General features: G+C 34.0%; 3 protein-coding genes across 4 annotated transcripts; 2 read left to right on the top strand and 1 right to left on the bottom strand.

Moving 5' to 3' along the window:
- Positions 1-197: 197 nt before the first annotated feature.
- LOC103851991 (stomatin-like protein 2, mitochondrial) lies at positions 198-6,062 on the bottom strand. Its single transcript, XM_009128869.3, has 9 exons — positions 3,305-6,062; positions 2,974-3,217; positions 2,741-2,890; positions 2,449-2,506; positions 2,270-2,362; positions 2,040-2,138; positions 1,811-1,902; positions 1,572-1,631; positions 198-1,472 (listed from the first exon to the last, which is right to left on the bottom strand). The coding sequence occupies exons 1-9, from the start codon at positions 3,580-3,582 to the stop codon at positions 1,332-1,334; spliced, it is 1,215 nt and encodes a 404-aa protein (XP_009127117.1). The 5' UTR covers positions 3,583-6,062; the 3' UTR covers positions 198-1,331.
- Positions 6,063-6,299: 237 nt separating this feature from the next.
- LOC103851989 (vesicle-associated protein 4-1) lies at positions 6,300-8,292 on the top strand. The gene is made up of 7 exons (XM_009128866.3): positions 6,300-6,740; positions 6,840-6,910; positions 6,993-7,074; positions 7,169-7,290; positions 7,520-7,597; positions 7,680-7,799; positions 7,900-8,292. The coding sequence occupies exons 1-7, from the start codon at positions 6,482-6,484 to the stop codon at positions 7,960-7,962; spliced, it is 795 nt and encodes a 264-aa protein (XP_009127114.1). The 5' UTR covers positions 6,300-6,481; the 3' UTR covers positions 7,963-8,292.
- Positions 8,293-11,813: 3,521 nt separating this feature from the next.
- LOC103851988 (uncharacterized calcium-binding protein At1g02270) lies at positions 11,814-14,752 on the top strand. Of its 2 annotated transcripts, none has more exons than XM_033284925.1 (9): positions 11,814-12,344; positions 12,415-12,520; positions 12,611-12,822; positions 12,907-12,983; positions 13,101-13,209; positions 13,316-13,420; positions 13,641-13,751; positions 13,843-13,950; positions 14,159-14,752. In XM_033284925.1, exons 1-9 carry the CDS (start codon positions 12,123-12,125, stop codon positions 14,381-14,383), a joined length of 1,275 nt encoding a protein of 424 aa, XP_033140816.1. In that variant the 5' UTR covers positions 11,814-12,122; the 3' UTR covers positions 14,384-14,752. The 2 variants fall into 2 exon arrangements, with proteins under 2 accessions (XP_033140816.1, XP_009127113.1); XM_009128865.3 differs by having other exon boundaries at positions 11,838-12,344; positions 13,316-13,441; positions 14,159-14,706.
- The last annotated feature ends 383 nt before the right edge of the window (positions 14,753-15,135 follow it).

Raw genomic sequence — 15,135 nt, 5'->3', positions numbered from 1 at the left:
TTTATATATATAATAAATAATTATTTAAATAAAATAATAATAATATAATGAACCCTAATGCTCAATACTAACAACAAGTTTTATAAACCATTGTTTTTTTTTTTGAAAAAATATAAACCATTGTTAATCTCTTTATTTCTCATCAACCCTAATATCTCATGAATATTTTATCCTTTTTGCTCTTTGTTTTTGTCTTATTTTATATAGTGATTCTCGATAAGTCTACTTTTTGACTGGTATGTTTTTTTTGCGTCAAGGACTGGATCTTTTACAGTTGGAAATTATGAGTATTTTCTTGGGAAATATGTTTGGCTTGACAGGTAATCGTGTTGTGCTCCGGTAGTGTCTCTTTCAAGCGCGCTAGCTGTGGTTTCTTATAGAAGAATTAACTGATAACGTTTTCAACTTTAGGCCGATTTAGATTGTCTTAAAATTCACCTCAAAAGGTATTTTGTAACCTTACGACTCAATGATAGGTTTACGTTGTAATGTATTGAACATTTCATCGCTCTATATTACCGTTATTTTGAAGGAGGCTCTTTGCGCTCATACAACTAGTATTTGATGGCTCCCACAACTTCATAACTTATAAATATCACTATAAGGTGAGTTGAAATTGTTGTAATTTTCTCTATTAATAATAAAACATCTGATGTATGTTTTGATGTAAGCAAATTGGCCGAACTCCATTAATAAACTGGGTGTCCTACCGTTCTTATAAAATATAATTTATCACAAGTTTAACTTATTTTCAAACAATATCGACAATTGAGATTGTTACGGTCGCTTAGTTCCTGGATTGCCATATTACTAAATAAAAATTAATCTTAAGAAAGAAACTTGAGGATTTGTAATAACGTTCTTATAAACACTCGTTAACGTATGTGCTCTGTTTTCATTGCGTGACTGTTCCGATTTGAGCTTTAGAGTGTTCAAGGGAAATTGATTGCCGATCACTGACCGTCAGAATCCGAGTGCGGCCAAGAAGGTGCCTGTTCTCGCTGAGGACAAAGAGTTTCATTTCTCTAAACTTAATTGATTTGGTTCTGATTGTTTTTATAATTAGAGATCGTCCTTGAAACTTAAAGGACGATAGCAACCAAAAAAAAAACAGAAGAAGAGTTTGATACTAAAATAAAAATTAAAGACAACAAGAAAAAAGCCAACTAAATCTGGTGAAAACCCCTTAGGAGGTTAGGGTTTATATATGTTTTCTTGTTTGCGAAAAAAATGACACTAAGGTATAGATAAGTTGATAACTGTCTCTCACAGGTCAAAAAATAATTATAGTTCCTAGTTCAGCTACCATGGCTTCTAGTGAAATGTGTAGCTCAGGTAACCACGTCAGAGGATTCCACTGCTAAAGTTTCTTGGAGAGCACTCTTGGGGACGAGACTTTTGTACATTGTCAAAGCTTGAGCGATCATGTTTGCAGGATTTTCAGCAGAACTCGGAAGCAACATTGTTGTACCCTATCAAGAAGAAGAATATTAATTACACCATATTAGATCAATACCCTCAAGTGAAATCTGAGATTTAAAAGTAGTAAGTTATGTTTCATAATTGTTTACCTCCTTAGCGATGTTGCCAAAAGCTTCAATGTATTTCTCCGCAACTCTCAAACTCGCAGCCTGCATATTAGCACCACGAAGTCCCAATTTGAAAATCAAAACAAGTTAACCTAACTCAACAAGACAGAAAAAAAACTATGTAGAATCTAAAAGAGAATTTGTATGGGATAACGGTTCAAAAAACAATTAAGTAGCAATGAATGACTAAACCTTTGTTCAAATCATGCATATTTACTAACCTCCACTCCACCAGTTTCTTTGATGGACTGAGATAACATGGTCAGACCCCTGGCTGTGGCTTGTGCTCTAGCTAATATTGCTTCTGCTTCACCTGGGGAGACGCAGCACAATTTATTGAAAAAAATATTTTTAGCATAAATATATTGAAAAATGACTTGAAATTTTATAATTTATGTGTTCATCATGCTTTTGAAGTGCTTGGTTACTAGATATGTAGTTAATACTAACCTGATGCTCGATTGACTTGGTCCATCTTTGCAGCTTCTGATTCCAAGATTACAGAACTTTTCTTACCATCAGCTATGTTGATATGGGCTTGACGTGTTCCTATATTCAAGTTTGTATAACAGATTATGAGAAAACAAATCAACAAGTAAAGTGGGTAGCTTTGAGCCAATAATTTAAAACAAATGAGCAGTAGCAAGCATTCAATGACATAAGTAGGCAAAGTTAAGTACCTTCAGACTCAAGAATCTGGGCTCTCTTTCTACGTTCAGCTTCAGCTTGCATTTCCATAGCAACCTTCACTCCATTAGGAGGCATAATATCCTCTAGATACACACACCACATGTATTTAGTAACATGCAAACACGGGAATCCATTAAAAAAAGATTCAAAAACAGAAAAAAATACTCACTTATCTCATAACGAAGGCACTCAAGACCCCAATGTTTTGCAGCAACATTGATAGCTTCCTGCAAGAAATAATTCCTTCTCAAACCATCATATCCAAAACATAACTAAATACAAATGCATGAGTTTTTACTTTTATCTTCATTACAAAAGCAAACTCAAACTAATAGGAAGCAGTGACAAAAAAAAAAAAAGCTCAACTGCAAGCTTAGGTAGTAATACCAAAGTAACATCACTGACCATAACATAACAAAAAATTGAACAAGAAACATTAAGAAAGTGTGTGGAGAACGAACCACAATTTTCTCATTGAGAGTATCTCGTTCCTCAAAGGTCTTGTCAAGTGTAATCTTACCGAGCTCACTACGCATTGTAGTCTGAGCCAACTGGACAACAGCGTAAACTGGATTCTCAACACCATAAGAAGCTAGTTTAGGGTCCACTATCTGCAAAAAAAACAATGCAACAACTCTCAGCATAGACACAAAGACATAAGTATCCCTTTTAAACTAAGAAGAATGTCTCAAACCTTGACGTATAGAACACCATCGATGTTGATGCTGACGTTATCCTTTGTGATGGCAGACTGATTACCAATCGGAATGGCTTCCTCCTTGAGAGAATGAACATAAGCGATGCGATCCACACCGGGGACAAGGAAGTGAATCCCCGACCCCAGAGTCTTGACGTATTTGCCGAACCGCTCGACCACGCACGCCTTCCTCTCCGGCACGATTCGGACTCCCCAGTTAGTCTGGGGCGTGATTTGGAATCTACAAGTAAACAATCAACACAAAGATTATTACCGTTCAGTTCTCACACATATTATAGCGTAATACCAAGATTCTAAGCTTAGAAACCTGTCGAGAACAGCACTAGCAGATGAGTTGCTGCTGAAGTTACGGACGAAGGCGCTCGCGGCGGAGGATAGTTGCGTCATAGGAGCAGCGGGAGGCTTAAGCCTGTTGATATTAGGCACGGGAGAGCTGCTGAACTTGCGGACGGTGGTGGTGGCGGGCTTGGAGGCGGCGTTGAGTCCTGCTGATATTAGAGGTAGAGCTGCGCAGAGTGGACGGATGTAGTTGAGGGACCTAACGGCGGCTTGGCCGAAGGATGGTGAAGATACGAGTTGGTTCATGATCCTTGTAGCTTGTAACTGGGAAGGAACGTAAAACTCTCTTCTTCTCTTTTCTCATGATAACTTTTATACTTAGATATCAAGTAACGTGGAGAAGAGGCAAAAAGAAAATTGGAAATATTTCAAACTTTTTGCCAAAGAAAAGAGAAGACTTAATGATCTGGTTGGCGGTTAGCTCAGAAATATACTTTAAAAAATTAATTTTGTGATAATTTAATTTAATAGAATAATAATTATAGAGTTTTGTTAATGTAAGTTTAACTTTTCTACATTGCTATAAGATATTTAATTTTTTTATGATATTTTATACATTGATAATATATGTTATTTTATCTTTTTATAATCTAATATTATATTTACATAAATATAATTATGAATTAATGAGAGTCAAAATGGAATAATCAGTTTATTTAATCTGTTCAGTAGTAGACTAAGTTTGTTTATAATATTTATTTAATTTGTTTCATAATAAAAATGGGTTGATTGCGAATTAAAGTGAGTTTGAAAAAGTGAAGATATTAAATACTCCATGTACTTAATATCTTCATTTTTTCAAGTTGAGTTATTAGTTATAACGCTTTTATCGGTTTATGTATGGATTTTAGTTAAAAACTTTATTAAGCTAATAAAAAATTGGCATTTTCCGGTTTTCCAACATTTATAATAGTTATATAAAAAATTGAACAATAATATATCTACAAATTTTTATCCGAAGAAATACAGAATAAAAATATTTTAAGTGTTTCCTGTATCTCTGCGTAATGTAGGAAACACTTGCATTCAGAAACTGAAGAAGATTGTGAAGAGGTGATGGGTTTTCGAAAGGGTTGGTTTGTATTGGGCTTTTGATTTCACCATGTGGTTGCTTTGTGCCTTAATTAACGGAACAAAAAGTTGAAAAAAGAAGTGTTACCAACAACAATGTACGATCTTAGAAACATACAAGTAGTTAGCACTCAGATTATATTCTAACTAGTATTACCACCTGTGCTACGCACAGGTCAATTCACTTTTAAAAAAATTATTTGATAGTCATAATTTTCAATAAGAGTGAATATTGTTTTAAATACTATATGAATAGTAGCACATAATATTAGAGATACATGCATTGAAACAAAACGGTTAAGGGGATGAAACAATAACTTTTATATCATTATAAAATGGATACATGTTTTGTAAAAAAAATCAAAAATAAATAAAATATATACCAAAATATAAAATATACTTGAAATACAATATTTGATAATTTTGTACAGAATAACAAATACTTAATTTAGTTTAGTGTAAATTTAGATATGATGAATCTTATAAATTTACTATTTAATTTTTATAGTTTTCTGAAAGGTCTTAGTTTTTATAGTTTTTTGAAAGGTCTAATTTTTTTATATTTTAAAATTGACACTTTATGTTAATTTACCTAATTTGATCAAAAATGTTAATTTACCTATCATCTTTTTTTAAAAGCATACATCTAAACAAAATTAACCCATATTACTTATTTTGACAGTGTTATGAATTTATAAAATTAAAATTTACAACTTTAGTTTACCTTTTATAAATTAAAAGAATTGTCTAGCAACAATTAAGTAAAGTAAATTCACCTTTGGATTCATAACTGCAAGCTTCGTGATATTTCAGCAATAGCTTTAGCTTCGAACTCAATTGCAGTAGTGAATACTGAAAACAAAAATTGATAAATGAAACATTAGTTGTTTCAAAAAAAAAATGAAACATCAAAAGTGCTACAAAAAAGTCAACAAATCAAAGAAAAATAGTAAAGAATGAACAACATGCAAAACCTTCTTTGTCATGCCAAAACCTTATGCTCTTTGATTCAACCAAAAGATCACTGGCCTTGAATGTAGTTATAGGTTTTTCACAAGAATAATATTTCGTATGCTCCATTCTTTCTCTCCAAACCGTGACTTCCAGAGGCTGTGAATCAATAGATAGAACAAACTAAGTTAGCTATGCCATATGGATCTAAAATCAGTTCTCTTAAAAATTACCGTACCAGTATCAATTGCTTCCCAAAATTCTACTGTATCTATCTAAAATCTTGTCGTTAATAGACTTTTAAGTATTAATCTAGATGAAGAATAAAAATAAAAATAAAAAATTGTGCAGGAAAAAGAAAGAAAAAAAGCAGAAGAAAAGAAAGAAGATATGAAGACCCGATATTGAAATTGAACTTTTAAGAGAGATGAAAAGATCTCTTGTTTTGCTGGAGAAGATAGAAAAAGAAGTAAAAGAAATTGAGATTAAATTATATAAAAGAGGAAAACAGTTTGAAATCGTGTCAAGTGAGTTTGAACGTGGAAGAAATATTGTGATACACAATTGCTAAAAATTAGGGATCAAAGTCAATTTATTTTCAATCAATTACTTTTTCTTTTAAAAAACTATTTTCTATTTGTCAAAATTTGATTTGTCATGTGACTTGTGCTTTAGTATATAAGAGATGTTTATCCATTAAATGTAGGTAACAAAACTAGTCACATCAAAACATGCGTACTAGTTTTATATACCACAAGAAAATACGCAAGATATTAAGCAAATAAAAAAGTGGTTAGCAACCAAATACTACAAGTACAAGGCAAGGAATGAAAATGAAATCACAACAAGAAGAACCACTCACTGATTTTCAAATCCCTTTCGTTATAAATGCGAAACACACAACCCTTTTGGTGGACTTTTCATTTTGTCAAACTCGTTTTCACACGGACTTTGATTTGAAAACTTTATTATAAACTTTACAAATAAATAAAATCAACTTGTAAACTCGTTTCTCTCTCTCTCTCTCTCTCTCTCTCTTTCTTCTTTCAAATTGAAAAATTCACTTTTCCTAGAGAGAGATTGTCACTGTTCTCCGGTCACCGGAAACTGACTTAAGGTTCCGATGGCAATCACTGACCGTCAGAATCCGAGTGCGGAGAAAAAGAAGAGTCTCTTCAGGCTATTCCCTTTCTGGCAGAGTAGAACCACAATCTCCTCTTCTCCTCCGTCGTCAACTCAGAATCAACCTGGCCGCAATCGAAATCGGAATACGGATGTCTCCAAGCCGTCCTCCGCCTTGTCTATCTCTTCCGTCGCGAGATCAATTCTCCCCGCGCGCCGTCGTCTCCGGCTAGATCCTTCCAGCTACCTCTATTTCCCTTGTACGTCTCCCTCGATTCCTTTCGATTGATTGTTTGCGTTAGTTAGAGATTGAAGTTTAGGATCCTTAGTTAGAGATGGAGGTTTGTGTGTGTTCGCAGATGAGCCTGGGAAGCAAGTGCGAAGCGCGATCAAGCTTAAGAACACTAGCAAATCTCATACTGCTTTCAAGGTAACCGAGACTTGTTCGACTTTGCTCATTGATTCTCACGTACCAGAGAATGTTGACTTTTTGTTGACTTTGTTTGTTCCAGTTCCAAACAACTGCACCGAAGAGTTGTTACATGCGTCCTCCTGGTGGTGTTTTGGCCCCAGGAGAGAGCGTCTTTGCTACTGGTAATGAGTTTTTTTTTGTGGAAATCAAAACGTCGTCTTTGTTCTAACTAGTTTATACAGCCTCTGATTCCGATTGTGTCTTGAAAATGTTCAGTGTTTAAGTTCGTGGAACACCCAGAGAACAATGAGAAACAGCAGTTGAACCAGAAGAGCAAGGCTAAGTTTAAGATCATGAGCCTCAAAGTCAAACCCGGAGTTGAGTTTGTCCCTGAGTTGGTATGTTATCTTGCTCCTTTCTAATTCTATCAGGTTATTATATACAACTCTGAAAGCATTGTTCAATCTTAGAATATATTCGTAAGTTACATAACTCTTGTTGGATAGTGCAAATGCAATTTGTAAAAATAAGGCCTTTCCGTCTCATAGAGAGTTTTGGGCGTAAAATGTTCTATCTTGTTCTTAACATGTTTTAGATGATGCATCTCTCTTGTGTTTATCAATGCAGTTTGATGAGCAAAAAGATCAAGTCACGGTGGAGAGGGTTCTCCGGGTCATTTTTCTTGATGCAGAACGCCCAACTGCTGTAAGCTTTAAGTAGATACTATAAAAAAAAAAATTCTGAGTATGAATCTTTCAATAAGGAGGATTGTTGATATAATTATCAGGCACTGGAGAAACTGAAACGTCAACTGGATGAAGCTGAAGCTGCAGTTGAAGAAAGAAAGAAGCCTCTACCGGAGACAGGGCCTCGTGTGGTTGGAGAAGGTCTTGTGATAGACGAATGGGTAATATATAGATTAAGATCTTTGGCTTGCTCTTTCTTTTTTTCTTGTTTTCTTTCTTCCATGGTTTATTTTACTAACCAAAGTTTGTGTCATATATCAGAAGGAGAGAAGAGAGAAGTACCTTGCTCGACAGCAAGTCGAAGCCATAGATTCTTCTTCCTAAAACGCAGAGAGGAACTTGCATTTGTCATTTGCGGGAGGTAAGAGATTCTCTTCTCCATCATCTTTTGCAGCTGTACATAATTGTATCCGTCTATTTTTATGTGTGTTATAATGTCTAGAGTGGCTACTTTGTGGTTTCTTGTATGTCTCTGTTTCTTGTGTGATTCACGCCGTTTTCATCAAATTTTGTTTCGGTTTAAAACGAATTCATTAATCGATCTAGAATCGAACCATAGCTTAGTTCAGTTATCTGATTTGTGCTTTCTGACTTCTGTGGTATCACTACTGGTTCTTTTGTATATTTTATCCGTTTACAAATGTAGATTTGTTATTCCGTTTTGATAGAGTATCTGATACCTCTAGTTTTAGTTGATCTTGAATTGATTCCTTTGAAAATGAAAAATCATATTGTTGGTATTGAATCTTTTACAATGCTTACTATATATTCCTGCTCAAAATGTAGACAAGTAGCTTGTAATTGAGGCTTTATTTTATTTCCACAATCAAAAGCTTTATATCATCAAGAGTAAATTTACCTCTTACCGGGCGTGTAACAAAACATAGCTAATTTTACCTACCGGTTGTGTAACAAAACATAGCTAACTTTACCTACAGTGCTGCTTGTTATTGTTTCAAGTTTTTGAATTATTTAAGAGCTCTCTCTACATCTTACAACACTCTCAATACTAGAAAAAAAAAGCTAAACAATTATGACAATTCATTATATACAACTGGTTTCTTAGAACAAGATAAAATATTCGTTAATTTTGAATAATAGTTTTTTTTGTCAACTTTTGGAATAATAGTGAACGTGTGAAATATGAATGATGGTTTTGTAGACGATAAGTTTACCAAAGAACCGTGATCCAGTTCGCTTGGAACCTTTCTCAAACTAAAGTACATGCTTGTATTTTGATGACAGTCTTTTACCAAGTTTGGTCCTTGCTATAGTCAGAATTGTGAAGTCTTTCCATCTTTTCTTTTACATTCCTAGTTTGTTATAGTTTTGAAAAATGATGTTTACTTTCTATAAGACTCTATGGTCCGCAAGAGTGACCTCTAAAAGACTGATACCAAACCACATCCAACCGCACGCACGAGTGCCCTAGTACCAAAAAGACGTTTACCCAAAGGGTGCGTTTGATGCGTTGCTATTTTGCTCCTTGCATTTAAAAACTGTGATATTCAGATTCCTCTCTGTCCAAATGATAACCATGAAATGGGATTAGTAGAATAAATACGGATAGTATAAGATGAATTGGTGCTTCAGAAAGGAAAAAAAAAGAGAGAAAGAGATTAACGGAATACTTTTTTAAAAATGAAATATATTCATTCAATTCATTTTTTATCAAAATTGTAGAATAATGTTTTGGAAGGATTTTTTGTTTTTGAATGGTGGTAAAATCTATAGAATGTGTGTTTTATTTTATTTCATTCAAGTTAAATGATAAAAAACAAATTAATGGAATAAACTACTCTATACAATTTTATTTCAAAAATTGACAATCCAGTCTAAGATTAATGAACTAGTTGAATGTTTTGAAGATACAATTATAAAACGTTATTGCATTTTCAGAGTTCAGTTAGGCGGTTATGATTTTGATGGGCTCTTCTGGCCATTGTATTCCATTCTTCTAATATTATCAAATTCTAGTATCATCAATTTGGATAAATGATATCATAATAATGTACAAACAAAGTAATAATAAAATAATAGTATGATTTTATATTAAGAATGAGAGTTTGTTCTTAAACCTTTGACAACACGGAACTCTAACCTTGTTCGTTTTTGTACGCTGAACCAACCTCACTCCCTTATGTAGCTTTATTTCTATTTGGAACGAAGAAATTTTCTTTTTATACAGGCATTTGGTAACATAAAGATAATAGATTAAACTGGATAAGTAAAAAATGTAACTGAAAATAGAAAAAGTAAATATTACAGTTGTGCTGAGGTAAATTTCACCGTAACAGATGTCCTACATTTAATAAAAAGTGATTTATTATTTTGTCTATTCGGTTTCGGTTCTTTTCGAAATAATTTTTTAAAAACTTAATTAAGTATTTGTATATTTTTAGTTTAGGTTCCGATTAACGTATTCAAATCTATGCATAAACTCGACTGATTCAACTACAAAACAAGAACACGGTTCTCTACTATTTATATATCCTTGTTAAAAAATGCAGGAACCTAGCCGCGTAGTCGGTAACCAGAGCTAGGCCGTGGTGTGGATGTGCGATTCGGTAACCCAACGCGGTGGTTATATATTTGTCCGCCTATTTCAAATCGTTAATATACAGAAACCCAAAAGTTTGATATTTGCCCATTAGTAAAAATTATAATTGCCCACTAAACCTAAAATACGCTGAAACCAGCAAAGCCTATTAACTCAGTTTAGGTTGTGGCACATGTAGGATGAAGATTTGGAATCTTTTTTATAAACAAATTTCTTAAGATCAAAACTTGTTTATCCCATAAACACTCATTTGACATTTAAGCAATTCTTTAGACATTTGATAAGAATTGTTTAAATGTCATTTGATAAGACTTAAAGAATCAGCGTATATATTATATATCATACCAAGAACATATCTAATGTAATATTTACTTCATGCATATCTTGAGTACAAAAAATATAGAAAATACTGTTTACTATAGTGCTCATAAATGTTGGGATTTATTAAATGTATGTTCAACTCTACATTGTTTGTCCACTTTAGACATTAGACAAGCTCACAGATTTTTTTCCGGTTTTTTTATCTAAAAGGTATTATATTAATTAGAGTTTGACATATTTTTATATATTAGATTATCATTTGTCTAATTTCTATGATCTTGACTTGTTTCTGCCACAAATTTTCTCTTTCGTATTTAGGTTATTTTGCGGATCTTCGTCAACCTAGTGCTATGATAACAATGTAGAAATTTATTAAATTCATGTCCTAACTTTGTATTGTTTGATTAGTACGATATTGTTAACTTTGAGCCTTTGGCAAACCCGCATAGTTTTACTATTAGTTTTCTTCTTAAAAAGTTTCATATTAATTAGAGTTTGACATCTCTTTTTTATGTTAGACTATCTTTTATCTAATTTTCAATATAAAATTTTGTTCTATATCTCACACTAAATTCATTGGGTTTTATGGCAAACGAACACTTAAACTATTTCCATGCTTATTAATAAAACACAGTTTAGAAACAAATAACAAATGTCCATAGAACATGGATTATTAATCTTTTCTCAAAAAAAAAACATGGATTTACTCATCTATCAATGTTACCACTCAAAAATTAAAAAACCATTCAACATATTTTCTCGCACAAATAAATGTAAGGCAAGCATATAGACAAACAATTCACTATCAAAGATCTTCAAGATACCCCGCTAATTAATAAGTAATTAATTTAACGCTCAAAAAGTAATTAATATTACGGTATTTCTCATCAACAAAAAATCAGTAAGAGACTAGATACCCCGCTCATCAACCGAACTTTTTTGTTGTTGTCAACTTCTCTTATCCTATAACCGAAACTTATTCTTATACACTTTTTATAAAACAATACTTCAACTGCTGTATAAAGTATAAACCGGCACAAAACCGTCATCAATTTAAAAATCCTTAAGCGAAAGATTTCGACAAGAACTGCTACAACCTATCATTATGTTTAATTGTCCATTCATTAAGATAAGAATAAAATAAAAGTGCAGAATTTACAATTAGTAAAAAATAAATAAAAACAAAACGTATCTCAAATGGAGGGCCGAAAGGAATAAATATGGGCGGCGCCCATTGATTATGCGCTCGGTCGAAAGCATAATATTCATCGTGTAAAGAAAATAAACAAAATAAGACTTACGCGACAAAAATATTAATTTTTATTCTGACCAACGAGCAAATAGATTACAATTCGGCCACACATCGGAGTGCTACGCCACTATAAATACACACATGCACACGGACCATATATCATACGCTCGTAAGGTTTTAACAGAGCAAGAAAAATAAAACTAAAATAGGTTCGTTAAAGTTTCTAATTTTGGGGGAGATTTTACTTTTAATTATTGGTTTAAATCTATAATTAAGAGAATCAGAGGGGAAGTTCAGGCCGCCCGCAACGATTTCGAGATTCGTCATCATCATCTTCATCGTAAGAGAAAAATGAAGGGGAGAATATCGAAGATAGGAAGCTACGCAATATCATCATCCACAAGAGATTGCATCTCCTGCACTACCTTCAACATCCTCGCTCCCATCTACAAACGCCTCTCCCGAAACGATCAAAGCATCCGCGAAAGCGATAACCGAGCCTATTGGATGGGTAGGAATCACCGAATCCTCGATTGGTTACTCTACGAAAGATCTTCAATCATATGTCTCCAGGTTACTTCTCCTTCTCCCCCTCCTTTTGTTTTCGATCCCGTCTTCTAATGTCGATGATTGTGATTTTCAGGAGTTTTGGGTAGGCAACGAAGAGCTTGTTCGCTTGTACGAGAAGAGACTCGGCGACGCGGGTTACCTCTGTTACAAACTAGGCCGTACCAACAACCGTGGTGACGGTAAACATATTCTGTTAGATTCGGGTTTATTATATGGTTCCAACTTAAAACTAATTGATGATAAATAGTATTTTATATTATTTTTGTTAGGTTTGCTTACGGCTGTTCATAAGGACTATTTCAGAGTTGTCCGCTCTAGAGATTTGCTTTTCAATGATTGTGGTGACCGAGTCGCGCAATTGTTACATGTGGAGCTAGTTCCTCCTTACTCTCAGTACGATGCGCATCAGCAAGTTTTGATTGTCAACACTCATTTGTTGTTTCCTCATGATTCTACACTCTCTATTGTAAGGTTGCAGCAGGTATAATAATACTTTCAGTCTTGAATCTTTGTTTTTGATGATTTGCATCTTTCTTTTGATCATGATTTTTTTGGTTTTTGATAGGTTTATAAGATTCTTCAGTATGTTGAATCTTATCAGCAAGAAGTTAATCTCAGTCCAATGCCTATTATACTCTGCGGGTAACTACCAAGTCATGATTTTTTTTTTACATTTTCAGGAGTTACATCTAATTTTCTAAAGAACAAAAAAAGCTGAAAATTTTCTATGTTCGGTTCTGTTTGTGTCTTTGTGGGCAGAGATTGGAACGGAAGCAAGCGAGGACACGTGTACAAGTTTCTCAGGTCACAGGGGTTTGTGTCGTCTTACGACAGTGCTCATCGGTACACAGATTCAGAATCTCAAAAGGTCACTGTCTTTCTTCATTTGGAGAATATTTTTGGGTATGCTGTAGAATTTTGGTGATCAAGGTTTTTGAAACTCTCTTGTCGTCCTGTTTTTTTGGCTTTTACAGTGGATAAGCCATAGGAATCACCGGGGTAACATATGCGCTGTAGATTTCATATGGCTTCTAAATCCAAATCGGTATAGAAAGCTTCTAAAGACAAGTTGGAGTGAGGCAGTGTTTGGCATGTTCAGGGTGAGACGCTCCTCAAGTTTCCTTAATTTTGTCCAAAATGGTAGTTTAATTGTTGATACTGAAATGCTTCTAAACTTATGTCAGAGGGTATTGACGAAGAAGAAAGTCTTTTATTTCGCTATTCTTGTGTAAATGATTTCCGGGAACAGAGTTGTTTTCTAGATTCTCCATGTAACATCTGAGCCTTTTGATTTTGCAGTATCTACTGAGAAGAGCTTCACTAACATCTGAAGATGCTTTTGCCTTTCTGAAAACCGACAATGATGGTGACTACATTACATTCTTGGGCTTCTGCGAGACTCTTCGACAGGTACATTGAATCTGTAACGCAATTGAATCCTATCCAGCTGACTGTTCACAGAGTTTTCTCTTTCTTAATTTGCTTCTCCTCCACTATACAGCTCAACCTAACGGGTCATTGCAATGGACTTACGAAGAAAGAGATTAAAGATCTGTGGATTCAAGCTGACATTGATGGGAACGGTATTGTAGATTACAAGGAGTTTCAGGTAATAAGACTACTCTTTAAAACCTGTTCATAATAGATCACTCATAAGCTATAGTTCCAGATCGTAGTTTTGAGTTAGAATACCTGAATGTGATCACTGGTGAACAGCTAGACTAAGAACATAGAGATTTGATAATGCCAATAGCAGCTATAACCCTTGCTATTGGAACACACACATGTTACTCATTTGTTTATATAACTCATTACAGCAAAGAATTTGGAATCAAACATGGTCTGAACAGAGAGATGCAGAGGACGGAGAAGCAAAAGGTAACCAAGAACAAACAGTTGGTTTCAGCGTCAAGAACGCAGTATTGTTTCCTCCTGAAGTGGAGAAAGGAGTGTGGCCTGAAAATTACTCTCTCTCAGATCACGCTAGACTAACCGTTGTATTCTCTCCCATAAGAATGCCTTGCTCCCAATTGGTTTCATAACACAACAACACTCTACAACAAACCTTTATCGTCTTCCATTTTAGAGAGCTCTAAGTTTTTGTGTCCTTAGAGGTCAGAATCAACACGTTGCTCGGTTTGCATTGGTCGGTAAGCTTAAAGACTTGCACCGCCCTGAACGCTCTCACCCTGAGGTTTCTGCGTCTGGGGGGAAGAAGACAGAAAGGACACAGCAAGAGTCTTATACCTTTATACTATCATGTACAAAACATGTAAACGAAGTATATAATATTTCATGTAAAAAAAAAAAAGAAATCTTGTAGTAGAGAGATTTAAGAAGCAGCTTTGCAACTCTGTCTTCATTATTTTGCCCCTTTTTGTTTTTATTTTAGCAAAAAACTTTATAAAGCATACCTCTGTGTAAAGTTTGTTAGATAGATATGAAACCAATAAAAGTTATTCACTGCTCCAATGTTCAAAGATAGATAAACAAATTATTTGCGGAACTAACCATACATGAAAATAATTATAATACTTTAATCAATTCCAATCCAATTTTGAAATCCTGATTTGTTTCTATTTTAAAAATCTTCAGAAGTTTGTTTCAATGTTTGATTCGAACGCATCCAGATATACAATTTAACTTTAATTATGTGTATCAAAATACGCATGTTCGTATGGTTGCAGATTTCACAATTCCTAGTGGATATCAATATATGCATATGTCATATGCATCTGACAATCACATCTTAAGATATACTTCACACTGAGCTTACAGTTATAGTGACTAGACA

This window comes from Brassica rapa, chromosome A02 (assembly GCF_000309985.2).
Source record: "Brassica rapa cultivar Chiifu-401-42 chromosome A02, CAAS_Brap_v3.01, whole genome shotgun sequence".
In the NCBI taxonomy this organism is placed as follows: Eukaryota; Viridiplantae; Streptophyta; class Magnoliopsida; order Brassicales; family Brassicaceae; genus Brassica; species Brassica rapa.
The sequence above is the reverse complement of the archived record's forward strand: the minus strand, read 5'-3'. Positions and strand labels throughout refer to the sequence as shown.

Excerpts from the sequence above, each read along its gene's own strand:
- LOC103851991 (XM_009128869.3), bottom strand. The coding sequence starts at position 3,582 with ATGAACCAACTCGTATCTTCACCATCCTTCGGCCAAGCCGCCGTTAGG. Across the intron at positions 3,218-3,304 it reads GCTAGTGCTGTTCTCGACAG|ATTCCAAATCACGCCCCAGA; the intron begins GTTTCTAAGCTT and ends GTTTACTTGTAG. Across the intron at positions 2,891-2,973 it reads ATGGTGTTCTATACGTCAAG|ATAGTGGACCCTAAACTAGC; the intron begins GTTTGAGACATT and ends TTTTTTTTGCAG.
- LOC103851989 (XM_009128866.3), top strand. The coding sequence starts at position 6,482 with ATGGCAATCACTGACCGTCAGAATCCGAGTGCGGAGAAAAAGAAGAGT. Across the intron at positions 7,291-7,519 it reads TTGAGTTTGTCCCTGAGTTG|TTTGATGAGCAAAAAGATCA; the intron begins GTATGTTATCTT and ends TTATCAATGCAG. Across the intron at positions 7,598-7,679 it reads ATGCAGAACGCCCAACTGCT|GCACTGGAGAAACTGAAACG; the intron begins GTAAGCTTTAAG and ends TATAATTATCAG.
- LOC103851988 (XM_009128865.3), top strand. The coding sequence starts at position 12,123 with ATGAAGGGGAGAATATCGAAGATAGGAAGCTACGCAATATCATCATCC. Across the intron at positions 12,345-12,414 it reads CTTCAATCATATGTCTCCAG|GAGTTTTGGGTAGGCAACGA; the intron begins GTTACTTCTCCT and ends TGTGATTTTCAG. Across the intron at positions 13,752-13,842 it reads TCTGCGAGACTCTTCGACAG|CTCAACCTAACGGGTCATTG; the intron begins GTACATTGAATC and ends TCCACTATACAG.